The 13,551-nt window shown below is 53.4% G+C and overlaps 1 protein-coding gene across 6 annotated transcripts in view; it reads right to left on the bottom strand.

Moving 5' to 3' along the window:
* Positions 1-221: 221 nt before the first annotated feature.
* PKNOX2 (PBX/knotted 1 homeobox 2) overlaps positions 222-13,551 on the bottom strand; it is a 257,241-nt gene continuing 243,911 nt past the window's right edge. For 4 of the 6 annotated variants that reach the window (XM_012658151.1, XM_012658152.1, XM_012658150.1 and 1 more), the window contains 3 exons: positions 4,465-4,541; positions 3,398-3,576; positions 1,376-2,387 (listed from right to left, as the gene is read on the bottom strand). In XM_012658151.1, the coding sequence (XP_012513605.1) occupies positions 2,161-2,387; positions 3,398-3,576; positions 4,465-4,541 (483 nt within the window). In that variant the 3' untranslated portion in view covers positions 1,376-2,160. Of the gene's footprint in view, positions 2,388-3,397; positions 3,577-4,464; positions 4,542-13,551 lie in introns of all 6 variants that reach the window. The other 2 variants (XM_012658147.1, XM_012658148.1) reach the window with 1 other exon arrangement.

The raw sequence follows: 13,551 nt of genomic DNA, 5'->3' as shown, positions 1-13,551 counted from the left end.
TATCTTACAGCCCGCACACCAGGTAAGTGTGCCACGCTTGGCTGTCTTCCTCCCCGGACAGGCCAACTGAGGTCACCCAGGAAGCCCATCTGCCTTGTCCTCTTCCCTGGGTAGTCAGGTGTATGCTGAGACCTCCAAATTTTGTCTGTCCAGGGTCCCACTGAAGGAGCAAGGGACCCCTACAGCAGCCACAGAAAAATAAAATTGTGCACCAGAATTATGGTAGGTAATAAGATTTACTGAAAACTTCTCGGCCACATTCAGTACTGGTTTGGTGGATACATCAGAAGGAGGTTGCATAACATTAGGCAGGTGGAGGGGGCTGGGAGGAAGAGGTGGGCACGTGTGTGCGGTGTGCCTGTGCTGGGGGACACCTGTCAGGGTGGTGGGTGGAAGGGTGTGTGTGTGTGTGTGTGTGTTTTAACAAGGAAAACGAACCAGAAAAGGAAATGCATTTTATCCCACTGCACATTGCAAAAGTCTCACGCCAAAAAAGCTAGACTTTCCTCTACCTATGGCATCAAAAGGGAGTAAAAAATGATTGGATCACCCAGATTATAAATAAGGTTATTTGTTTCTCAAAAATCCTTATTAAAACATTAAATATCAGCTCTTTTGGGGGAGAAATACATTCATTTCAGGGAGACCTCAGGAGAGCGACCATCCTTTTGCTCTGCCCCAACCAGGTGGGGGAGGGGAGGCCTCAGAGGGCCCTGAGGGTCCCCTCCAGTTGAGCCAGGTGGCCACTCACGTGCTGCCACTGAAGGAGATGGCTAATGCACAATTTACAGATGAAACTGCACGTCCATTAAATTAAACCCAATGGAAAACACACGTGTGATCAGTCCTGTCATTCACAGCCATAGGGGTGAGAGGGAACGGGAGCAGGGGTACCAGTGGGGGTCTGGAAGTTGAGGGGGGAGGGTGTGTTAGGGCAGACAGGGGAGGACCGCCGCCTCCTCCAGGGAGCCCCACTCCCCAGTGCTGTGGGTGGCGGTGCGTGGAACACAAGGCGGGTGGGGTGGCGCATCCCGCAGGCTCCTGGGCCCTCCCCCACATCGGGCCATTGATGGGAAAAGGGATGTAGCACCTTCTTCAACCCCTGGCTTCCCACTGGGCTGGGTGTTTCTTTCCCGTGATTCTCCCGCCTTCTCTGAAGGATAGGATGAGGAAGGGAGGCTGGAGGCTGATGGAGCCGGCCTGGGAGCAGGCGACGGCCTCTGGGATGGTGCAGAGTCCCAGCTGGCCTGTAGGTCTGTGGAGGGGGTGGGATGTCTGAGGAGCTCCATGTGAGGGCGGGAACGTCTAGGGTAAGACACCATTGTCCTGTTACAGGAGCTGAGTTCTGTGACCACCAAAGTCACCTTGCTATGGCTCCTATCCCAGGGTCTGTCATCTCTTTGGCTCCTGGAGCCAACCCAGGTGAAGGGACTCCTCTTATCCTCCGACAGGTCGAGCCCACCAGCTTACAATGTGTTTCCAGGAGAGAGTGAAGGAGGCTCTGCTGGCTGCCATCCCTCTCTCGCAAGTCCGAGGTGCTGTGACCAGGGTAGGGCCTTGGAGGGCTGGGCTGGAGCCCTGTGGACTCCGGGTCCCACTGCGATCTGCAAGGTGGGACGCCTCAGGCCCTGCCACCCCTCTGCCCACTGGTTTGCTTTCGGGCTCCCTCCTGCCCTTGAATGTCTCTCAAAGGAGCTGAGAACCTTCTGGGGATGGAACCCAGTCCCCCTCTGTCTCTCCCTTTCCTCCTCAGTCTGTCCCCTGGCAAAGGCCCACTCTGTGAACAGCACCAATCCACCTCACAGTGCAGGGCCTGTGAACAACTCAAGTCCTTCCGTGGGGGGCCCATGGCTGCCATCTGTCCTCAGGGATAGGGTGAGTCCAGACATCACTCCTGCCTTTCTGTGCAGGCTGTCTGACCAGCCCCGCCAAACAGAGTCCTCCGTGGTTCCAGGGGAGTGGGGCTGGGGTGCTTGTCGAAGCTTGGTGGTTGGGAAGGAGCAGGGTGTCTCCTCTGCATTTCTTCAAGCTGCTGATTTTGGGAAGCTCGGGCCCAACTTCCTCGGTGCTGCCTGCCCGAGTCCCCTTCCCCCCTCCCCTGAAGCCCTCCCGACAATACTCCTCTCCTGCTCGGTGGTCAGTGCCATCTGGGCTGCCTGGCTACTCCAGGGAGTCACTGTGTTCCAAGCCCAGGTCGCTGACATTCGTCGTCTGCAGCTCATCGGCCTCCTCCTCCAGCTCCTCCTCCTCCTCCTCTTCCATCTCATCCTCATCCTCTTCTTCCGTCCCATCCAATGAGTCGTCATGTGCAGCCATCATAGCCTGCTGCATGGCCATGGTGGCGTTGTCTGAGGACAGGGACTGCAGGTTGTCCAAGCTGATGGAGCCTGCATGGGAGAAGGCAAGGGTCAGGGCGACGCAGGGGCTCTGGGGGATGGGGCCGAAGGGACCGGCTCACGGGGTGGTGAGCTCCTTGCTGCTGAGGCTGCCCAAGCCTGAGCTGGACAAGTCCTTGGTAGGAAATGTCCCATCCGTCCGCCAGCCAGCCTCTCTTTCCCCCGCCCGGAAGCAAGACTCCTAGCTCCCACTTACTGCCCATTTGCTGCGTAAACATGCTAAATGCTTTTGACTTTCTAATGATTCTGTGAGCAGGTGTTAATATTATCCTCATTCTGAAGAGGAGGAAACTGAGTCTCAGACAGTTAAGTCACTAGCTCAAGGTGACACAGTCAGCAATGACAGAGTTGGGATTCTTTCCCAGGTTGGTCTAGCCCCAAAACTGTTTATTTCCACTGTACCTCATACGATGACGGCCCGTCATATAGGAACTGGGCACAACCATATACATACACGTGTGCACGAGTCCGTATGCACACGTGCACACCTCCACCTCACTTCCCACACAGAGCCATCTCCACGTGCCACGCTATGAAGCGTCTGGCTCATTGAATTATTCATTGTGCATTAGGCGACTGGCAATTAGAAAAGTGTATACGGAGGGCGTGACGGAGAGGCTGGGAAAACAGCTCTTCCTGGCCTCCGTTCACAAGCCAGCTGCCTGCCTTGATATTTATAGATGGCCTTGGCTCTTGGCGGGCCGTGCAGACACTGACTGGCGCTAGGGAACTCGGGTGGGTGTGGGTGTGAGGAGGGGGCTCTGCTGAGCAGTCACCGACCCGGATGACCGCCAACTTTCACTTGTCTTTGTGAGATTGCTTTTGGCTTGTTAAAACGTGTGCAAAAACATCCCCTCTTTAAGGCTTTGCACGGGGGCTGGGAGGGGTCATCACTGTGACGGGGCAGAGACTGGGGCCCAGTGAGTAGACCGTCAGCCTTGGATCTTTGCACAGCCTGACCTGAAGGAGCTTCAGGAGCCTTTGTCAGCCCCAGTTCTTACCGTCGGGGTTTGTCCCCGGGGCACCGCCCTGCTGCTGCAGCACCCCCGCAGCAATGGAGTTGGGCCAGAATCTTTGGGTGGGCCGGTGCTGAGACTTGATCTTCTTGGCTTTGGGGGCAGGGTCTGGGTTGCTGGCATCAAGCATGGGCTGCAGGATGCGCCTCCGGGCATTGATGAACCTGCCCGGGGGGAAAGGGAAGACCTGGTTAGTCACCAGATGGGTGGCGTTGGGGCGGTGGGCAGAGAGGGCTAAGCTGCCTCCAACTCCACTCTGCAGAACAGACTGGGGTTCCGACCTGGGATGTAAAAGCCCAGCAGGGAGAGGGTCCCTGGGTCCCTGAGGAGTCCATGAAATCACCTGGGGCTTGGTAACCCCAAAGTGGCACGGTAAGAACACGTGAGGAGGGGTCAGAAATCCCTGTTCCAGACCTGCCAGGATTGAACAGAGGAGGAAAGAGCTGTAGTCATGGGCACCGACCTCTGACTTCTCGCCAGAGGACTGAGGACTCAGACCAGGGGCCCCAACTCTGGAGCCCTGAGCTCACTCTCATCCAGCCAGACCTGGCTCTCTGAGCTCCTTATGACAGCCCAGCCAGACACAGAGAAGGGGAAAGCTGAGACCCCAGTGGGCTCGGAATGGCGACTCTTCCTCCTCCTTCCCACTCCCAGCTTTGCAGAATGTTTACGTTTCAGTCCACATGGGGTGGGCTAGACCAGATGACCGCTGGCGGCACCTCCAGTCCACAGATGCAGGCATTCCTATCCACCTTTGTAGCACAGGTGGGCTGGATGCTCAGGTGGGGTTGGGTTTTCTATTCAGCCAGAAGCTTCCAAGGATGTGCCTGACACAATGTCCCAGCAGAGGGCGCTGAGAAGCTGCAGATGAAGCTACAGGTGCCTGTGCTGATTCTGGCTCTCTGCTTCTAGCTCAGATGGGAGGACGGCATGGTAGCTGGGCTGAGACTGAGGCAGATCCGGGCATTCTAGTCTCTTCCCTGCTCTGCATTCCCCTGCCAAGCACGTAGCCCCTGGATCTGAGAGCCTTTGAGCAGGTGATGGTAACTCACCAGTTATTTACTTGCAGGAGGGTGAGGTTGGTCTGGGCTGCGATCTGCCTCTTCTCATCCTCCGTGGGGTAGGGGTGCTGAAATGAGAGGTGAAGGGCTAATGAGGGCTGGGCACATGGTGGCCTGGTCCCCCCAGAGGCTGTGCCCATGTCAGGGGCACTCTCCTGGGCCAGGCAGCCCGAGGGGTTTGAGAGCCCAAAGTAGGACAAGTGTCATGTTTTTTCCCCAATGAGCATGGGCCCGGCGCTTGGAGGAAGGCTGCGCCATGCCCAAGACCCTACATTCAGGAGTTAATTGAATCAGTTAATTCAATTTAAATTAACTGATATTTACTGACTGGCTACCATGTGCCCAGATTTACGCAAGGCCTTCCTTGGAGACAGAAGAGAAATATAGTGGTAAGTGCTGCTTGTACAGTACTTTATAACCCGAAAGATGCTGTCATGCACTGAGTTTCATTTAATAAAGCACATCATTAGGACTTTTAGGCAGGTTCGGTATTGTTAATCTCACTTTACAGATGAGGAAACCGAGTGACTTCTCCAGTGTCATCCAGACGGCAGCACCAGCTCAGTTCTGATCTGGCCCAGCCTTTCTCCACGGTTTCATGACGTCACTTTGTAAGCCTGGGTGAGGGCGCAGGAGCGAGCGAGCGTGCGGGTTCTGCCCCAGGCCCCGGCATACTGCAGCCGGGCTCCGGTTACATGTGTCTCCCTCTCTCAGATCGTGCTTCCTGAGGGCACCAGTGTATGCTGATTAACACGTCCCAGTGCCTGCCACCTACACAAGACAGATGCTGAGCGAAAGAAAGCAACGCCAAGCACTAGAGGCTGAGGCTTGGAGGATGAGCACCATAGAGGCTTAGAAGGAGGAGAAATGCGTGCTGTCCAGAGCAGTGGGGAAGACTGAGTAGGTCACATTAAAGAATGAGAAGGTGTTGAGTGGCAGTGGGAAGAGGGTCCTGACCCCATCGGGTGATGAGCCAAGCGACGACTGAGTCTGTGCATCTCTGGGTCTTTCTCAGGCCTCAGCACGGTGCCTGGCACCCAGTGGGTGTGCAGTACCTGGGTGGGTCAGAGTTTTGTCCTGGAAACTAGGGGAGATTTGGGAGCTCTTTGGGTAGAGGACCGAGCTGTCCAGCACCCTCAGGCCAGCACATTCCTTTTGATCGGGGTGGTATTAGAAAGTGGAGCTTGGGCTATCTAACGCCCAGACATTAGGGCTCACAATGTGGCTCCATCATGACGAGCTGAGAACCATGGTCATGTCACTGAACCATATGTCATAAAGTCACCTAACGAATAAATGAAATTATACTTGTAAAGTGCTTAATAAAAGGCAGCTCTTCATACTATTATTATCAAGCGGTGCCAGCGAGGAGCTTAAGGCTCTCTAAGGAAAGAGTTTGAGATCCACAGCCTCGGCTGCACTCTCACTACCGGTGACAAAGGCACGCAACCTCTTCAGCTGGCCTCGGCATACCCTGACTGAGGCAATCGGGATCATGTGTTGTTTTAATCCCCGCCTCTGACCCTGACCGCCATGCCAGGGCAGCCGGGACTAGTGATTCATGCAACACTGAGATGCTAACAAGAAGGGAAGCACATCAGTGTTACAGGAGCCAATTGCATTCTCATTGGGAGGGAGCAGAGGGAGCTGGGGGCAGAGAGGCAGGGACTCTGGGAGTTCTGACACCTTCTGGGAACAGGGGGGTGCTCAAACCCTACCCCTAGCTGCACGGAGTTCCAGCCTCCCTGTTCATGGAAAGGAGCCAAGCAGTCTCCTTGCCCATGGCCAGCTGATGTGTGGACAAAATATAGCAAAAATATGGGGCCTTTTTGGCCTTCCCAGGCCCGCCAGGCCCTTTCATGCCTAATGCCTTTGCACGTGCTGGCCCTCCGCTGCCATGCTCCTCCGCTCACCCTTCCACGGCATGCTTGTCCGAGCTTCTGTGAAGACCTGTCACAGACCCAACCCTCCACGAGGCCTTTCCCAACTCCCTGGGGCACAGGCAGTTGCTGCTGCCTCTGAATGATGCTTCCTGCCTCCTGGATGGTGAGATATGTCTCCCCTCCCAGGCCACACACTGCTCTCAGGCAGGGACCGTCTTATCGGACATTGTTTATCTCCGGCATCCTGACCAGTGCCAGGCAAAAAGGTCATGTTCAACGACCACGTCAGGAACAGATGAGTGCACTAACACAAGAAGGAGATGCAGACTTGTTTCCTGAGCAGAGCAAGGCTGGATTTTCTGACCATGCGGGTCCACCCACCCATAGATGCTGGGCACCTGCTGTGTCCTGGGTGCCAGCGGTGAACGGAATCTGAAGTTAAGAGCTCACAGCTTAGATGGAAAGGAGAAAAAGGGGGAAACCCTCTACGAAAGGGCGGTCTGTGCTAATTACCCCTTGGTGGTAAGAGAAAGACGTCCCTAGGGAAGAGGGACTTCAGCTGAACTTTGAAGAATGACTGAGCCATTCTAGCGGAGGAGGGATGGACGCTCCAGGCGGGAGCTTGCACTAGGACTTATATTTCCGCCAGGCAGATGAAACCTGTCCCACTGTTAAAGGTCTCCAGAGAGGCAAATCCTCCAGCCTTCCTTGGAAGGATAAAGAGGCTTCTGTACGGGCCCCCGTTCTGAGTGGATGTCACGAACACACGGCTTAACATGCTCCCCCCTAATGAGAGCCGTGAGAGGCCGTGTTGCCAAGCACAGGCTGGTTATTCTCTCGGCAACAAGGATATAAAGTCCTTACCATTCCCTAGCACAAGTCGCCACCTCCTCTCCCTCCTGGAACCAGTGTCTCGGGAGGCACGTGGTGGAGGCCATGGGGTGAGCAGCAGCATTTAGCCCAGCCTTGGGAACAGGTGTGTCGGCCAGAACATTCCTGGCACCACATCTGAGTGCTCATGGGAGCCGTCCAGCTTGTACACGCCTCAGACCACATGATTCCGAAGGACAGAGTCAAAATAGTCCTGGCTCTTGGACAGACCGTGATTGGGTCAGTGCTACTTTTTTAGCACAACTGAAAAGGCTTGGGGCCAAGGACGGGAAGAGGAATCAAATGAGATCATGGCAAACCACCAAGCCATAGTAGCTGCTCCCCAATCATTATTTGGAGGAACTCCCCTAGAGTCGGAGGGAAGGGCCCAGATGGTAGCTCTCTGGAAGCAGACAACTCTTCCTTGGAAAAGAGGTACAGGACAGACCAGAAAACTGCAGACCTTTCTCAGGGCCAGCCTGAAGCCTCGCACACGAGGTGGTGCTGCCTGGCGGTAAGGAGCCTTTGGAGAGGGGTCAAGTCCTGACCCCCCGCTTGGCAGCTGTGTGGCCTTGTCGTTTTACGTCTTCCATCCTGAGCTTCCTTGGCTTAAAATGGAAATAGCAAAATAGTGCCTACCTCTTGGACTTGGGGGATGGTTTCATGAGATGATGCAGGATAAACACGTGTGTGCTGTTAACTCGCCCTGTGCACTGTGTGCAAGCATCCCAGATGTCATCTAGTCGAACACTTGAGGTCTCCAGAGAAGGGAATTGTGGTATTTATAATATGTTAAGTAGGTGTTTCACAGCCCCATAGTTGCCACCAGGAAGTTCCTTTGAAATCTAACCTGAACTCTTTCCCACGTCTCCCCGACACCTCCTCTATAGCCCCAGAGCTCAAGTCTCATCTGGGCTAAAAACTGACGCTGAAGACGCCTTTCAGTTGGAAGAGCGAGTTCTGCCCGGGCCTGGGTGAGAAGGAAGCTGAGCCAGTGCTGGTTCATGGGTCCCCGGCCACTTCTTTCACACAGAGCCCACTGGAGATTGTCCTTCCACCTCTTCACCCACGCACAGCTCACCATGAGGTGGCCAGGTCACTGAGGGACGCAGCACTTGGGCAGCCTCGGCCTGTTGGTGTCAGCAGGCCCTGTGCTGCCGGTGGAGCGCGGCTCAGAGCCACCAGTGAGGCTCCAAGCACTTTCCTGCCGTCGCCAGCACTGCACCGGAGTCCACCACACCCTTTCTCCCTTCTCCTCACTCCTGACAACCGTGGGGCCAGGTCTGCAGGCCACGAATCTGTGGGCGTGGTGCCACTCTAGGAGCGCCAGGGGACCACCCAGAGGGAGACAGCCAGCAAAATGAAGGGCCCTGAAACGACCACATTCCATCACAGCTAAGATGCCATCAGTGGTGGGATGCACCCTGATTTCAGAGGTGCCAAAATGGGAAAAAACTGAGCCTTCTGGAATGAAGAGAAGAACTTACGGTCACCCAGGGATTTCTCTTTCCACTGTGATTTGCTCTCATTAACACCTTCCATTCTTTTATTTTCTCTTTCGTTTTTTACCCCTGCACCCCTTAAAATTGTGCATACCCAGAAAAGTAGAAAGGACTAAAATGTTTAGCTTCACGTATTATCACAAAGCAAACACCCACGTAACCACCCCCAGGTCAAAAAGTAGGTTAAACCAGCACCAGCCCCTCCTGCTCCCTCCCAATCACCTCCCCAGAGCTCACCTGACCTTTATGGTAATTACTTTCTTGCTTTTCTTTATAGTTTTATTATCTGTGTTACATGCTTAAATATGACGGCTTAGTTTTGCCTGGTTTTTAACTTTATGTCAATGGAATCATTCGTCCACTGTTGTTCTGTGCAACTGCAGCTATTTATTTTCATCGCTGTATAGTTTTCCACTGCGAAAATCGGCTGTCCTCCCATTCTCCACCTTCCTGCAACCTCAAAACTGTTCTCTCGCCCTCTGGCTTCTATTTCAATCCATCCGTCCCAGTGCCAGCAAGACTGGTTCTGCCTGCCCCAGGCCCAGCCCCCCTTTAGGTGAGCCTGTTCCGATGTCCTTCCCATGAGCTCTGAGCATTTGCCCTGCCCGGGAGTCCTCACACTGCAGGGTGATCTGCGTAGTTAGATGTCGCCCCAATAGAGAGGGTGCGAGTTTTTTGAGAAAAGGACTACGTCTTTCTCTTCGCCCCTCCCTCACCAGTGCCAAGGAAAAGAGCCCGGTGCACGGGAAGGGTTCAGCGGGTACTTGTCGAGTGAATGATGAGGGGTAACCGGGACTTCTCACCATTTCCTGTGCGTCTGTGGCGCGAAGGTGTGGAAGCTGCTCCCACAACTGACTGCCGAATGCAGACTGGGGTTGGGGGGAAGGGGGCACTCAAAAGTGCATCAGGGCACACTGGTCACTGCCCTAAAGGGGTCTGGCAGGCAGTGCTGTGAGAAGTAGGTGAGAACGTGGGCTCTAGAGCCAGGTCGCCCGGGTTTCAATCCTCGTCCTGCCTCTCGGCAGCTTGAGACCTTGGACACATGGTTGGTTTCCTCGTCTATAAAATGGGGGAAATAATTCCCCGCCTCAAGATTGTTATAAGAATTAAGTGAGTTAATATCCGAAGGTACTTAGAACAGTGCCTGGCGTACGTACTCTCTCAGTGTTTGCTAAATAAATAAATCCCAAATACAATAAATCTGTGGCTCGAAGCACGTGGCTGTACCTCCGAGGAAGCCACAGGTTGTTTCCCGGCAGAGGGCAGGAGCCTCCCAGTGCCACTTCTGTGCGGGCACGAACGCGCTCCTCTTTCCAGCGGGTTTTATTGCAGCGTAGCCCGGAGCGGCCCCGCCCCGCGCGCTGCGATGGGGCATTTTCTCCTAACCTGGCCTCAGGCTTCACGGGGATGCTGTGAGGTTGGAAATCTCCAGGGCGTGTCCTGTGTGCTCAGTGCAACCCAGGGTCCCCCCGCCCCGACTCTCTTTCTCCTCAGCTCAGCCATCCGCCTGTGGTCCACAGGCTCCGTCTAGATGGAGGAGCATCGACCTTCCTCCTTCCCTGCAGACTCGCTGCCACTGTGGCACACACCCTGGGGCCGCAGCTGCACCGGGCGCGCCTCCGACACTCCTTCCTGGGGAGTCAGAGGGCAGCTTCCCTGTGCATCCCTCTAGCAAACGGTGGGTGGGAGAATACGCTCTCACGTCACAGACAGGACTCTGAGGCCCGGCACAAAGGGGCGAAAGCAGCCAGGAACCCAACCAGCCCGAATTCCAGCCTCCCTGTGTACCTTACATCAAAGCCCTGCTGGTCCTGAGCAGCATCTGGGGTGAAAACAGTCACGGCCATGACAAGGGACCACATGCGTCCCCAAGCTCCAAGGGTGAGATACGGGTAAAGAGGATGTCATGATCACAACAGATTGGAGGGAGGGGTCACTGCCTTTGGTCAGCAAGAATCACGGTGGCATTTATGATCATCTGGGACATAACTACCATCCAAAATGATTCCTCCTTCTTGTCTTCCTATGCAAGCCTAAATCCTTGCCATCCTTCAAGGCCCAGCCCAAACGCCAGCTCCTCCAACCAGGCCCCAAAACCAACATCTCAAAATTGCACAGAGCCCTAAAGTCCCTGTGTCCAGCCTCTTCCATGGGGCAGGAGCCCTTTACGCCGGCACTTTTCAGCCAATGTACCCAAATAAGGTACAGGTGTGCAGAGATGGTGACATCCTCAGCCCTGGGTGTGGCTTGGCAGGGTCTGGGGCAGCGAGTGTTCCCTGGCTGGTCTCTAGCTGTGAGCAGCCCAGTGCGTTTACCATCTTTCTACATGTGCTGTCCTGGAAAAGGTGCGACACTCGGCCCTAAAGTGCCACCTTCATGCAGTGCACAGCCCTTTGCTCCGACGGTTGGGAAAATCTTTCTGTTCAGCTCATGTCTGCCATCCTACCCATCTAACCAGAGTCCTCTGAAGGCTACAGGACTGCTTCACGTCTAATCCCAACAGGGGGTGCCTACAGTTTATGGCTAACTTTAGTTGGCCACTTACAATGTACATAGTATTCTGCTAAAGTACATGACGTGTGTTCTCATTGAATTCTCCAGGCACCTGTGAAGTAGGTCTCATTATTTCCACATTACACATGAGAAAACTGAGCTCAGAGGAGTTAAAAAACTGGCCCCACGAGTAGCAAAGGGCAGATCAGAGCTAGGATTCACACCCCCTGTATCTCTAACCACTCTACCTCTGCTCTGGACCACCTGTCCGGCACTGTGCTTTCCAACATATTGATCACTTTCCCATAGGTAGGCAATGCCATCGCCACTTCATGAGTAGGAAATCAACATCAGAGTTCACTGACCTGTTCAAGGTCATATAGTAAGTAAAAACTAGAGTTAGGACCAACTTCAGGTCTGTCTTCCTCCAAAGGCCCTGCTGCCCGCACTACACCATGCTGCCCTGAAGGGACGTGCTGCCCCTAGTTTTCTAGGCATGTCCCTGGCCCCTTAACCGTTCCTCATATGACATGCTTCCTGTTCGAGTCACTTGAACAAACATCTTCCCATCCTGGCTGCTCTTGCCTGGACACGACTGTCAAAGGACCTTCTGCAACCTGATGCTCCATCCTGGACACACTATTCTGGATGTGTCCAATCAGCACAGACGGTCAAGCTCCTCTCACCTATATTGGTTTCCAATTCTTTTACCCCTAGAGTGTTTGTTTTTATCATAGCACTTGATTACATCATGGGCTGACCTCTCTTAGTTTATGTGGCATAATTTATTCCCCCAATTAAATTATCAGCCCCTGAGTGCTGAAATCATGTCTCATGCCTGAAACTTGGGTGTTAGTGAATAGATATGTTATTTGGAACTTAGATCCCATTTTCCCATAGAAACACGTTATTTTAAACACAAATAGTCTTCCTGGCTGGTCCCAAAGGCCATTTGGTTACAGGTCTGTGTTCAAGTGGGGAGTGGTCCACAGGTTCAAGAAAGACAAGGAAGAGACCTTTCTGTACCGCTGGGGGCAGAGCCAGGCCTGGGTGGAGCTCTGAGGGCAGCGAGTGTGGGTGCTCAGCATCTCCTTTCGTGGCCTGGTCTTGTGTCCCGGGGTCCTTGTGTCATCCCGCAGTCAGCATTCTGAGTCTGAGGTCTCTGGCCCCTAGGACTTCAGGGTCAAGCTCCCTGAAACCATGTTCACGATGATATAAAATGATTCTCAAAACAGACACGTGCCTGCAGAGGTTAAGAACGACTGCTAGAAACTTCTCCCGTGGCACCCCATTCTGGCTTGGCTCCTCAAAATGCTGTGCTAAAAAGTGTTGTAATCTTCATCTCCTGCCACCGACAAGCACTTCCCACAGAGCTGACCTTAGCTGAGTGGGAGTAGAAAATCAAGCTTTTGAACTAATTCCTACTAAGCTGTAAACAAATGATAACCTCATAGCCTTTCTTAGGCAGCACATTTTACAGGGATTGGATAGTTTAAAACGGGTCTCTGATCAGTGGAATTTCAGAGAGTGTAAGGAAGTTAAAGGAAAAAGAAGCAGGTAAGATATTCTGGAACAAGAATGGGCCAGTCTCCCTAAGCCACTTCTTTGCTTTTTCAGGGGTTCTTAGTTTCCTCCACAGATTTCTAAAAAGTTTCATGATTTCTCTCGGCATTTTCCAAGGCAGGGCAGATCACAGGAACTTCCGAAGTGAGAGTGGAGGATTCGTAGCAACGGCTACCTACGCCTGTGTGAGGACAAAGTACCCTCACGCCCATCGTCTTACTGTATCCTCACAGCAACCCTACGAGCTGGAGACTGTGATTCCCATTTCACAGCAGAGGAAACTGAGGCTTAACAAGCTCAAGCTACTCATCCCAGGTCCCCAAGCTAGGTAGAATGGGTTGCGAAACTCAAACCCAGGCCCTGCCAGCAGGTGCCATGTCCTTTCCATAGAACGCATGGTTTCTGTTTATAAGAAACATCCCAAGCCAAGTGTGTAGGTGGGTCCTGTAAGCGGGTCTTTCACAGGGATAGATCTAAATACAGTCAGGCCTCGGTATCCACGGGGCATTGGTTCCAGAACCCCTCGTGGACACCGAAATATATGAATGCTCAAGTCGCTGATATAAAATGGTATAGTATTCGCATCTAACCTGTACACATCCTCCCATATACTTTCAATCATCTCTAGATTGCTGATAATACCTAATACAGTGTAAATGCTATGTAAATAGTTGTTATACTGTATTATTTAGGGAATAATGACAAGAAAAAGTCTGTCATGTACTGAACATGTCACATGTTTAATACAGATGCAACCATCCAGTTTT

The sequence above is a fragment of the Propithecus coquereli genome, unplaced genomic scaffold, assembly GCF_000956105.1.
Source record: "Propithecus coquereli isolate 6110/MARCELLA unplaced genomic scaffold, Pcoq_1.0 Scaffold575, whole genome shotgun sequence".
Classification (NCBI taxonomy): Eukaryota; Metazoa; Chordata; class Mammalia; order Primates; family Indriidae; genus Propithecus; species Propithecus coquereli.
This window is presented reverse-complemented; position numbering and strand designations above follow the sequence as displayed.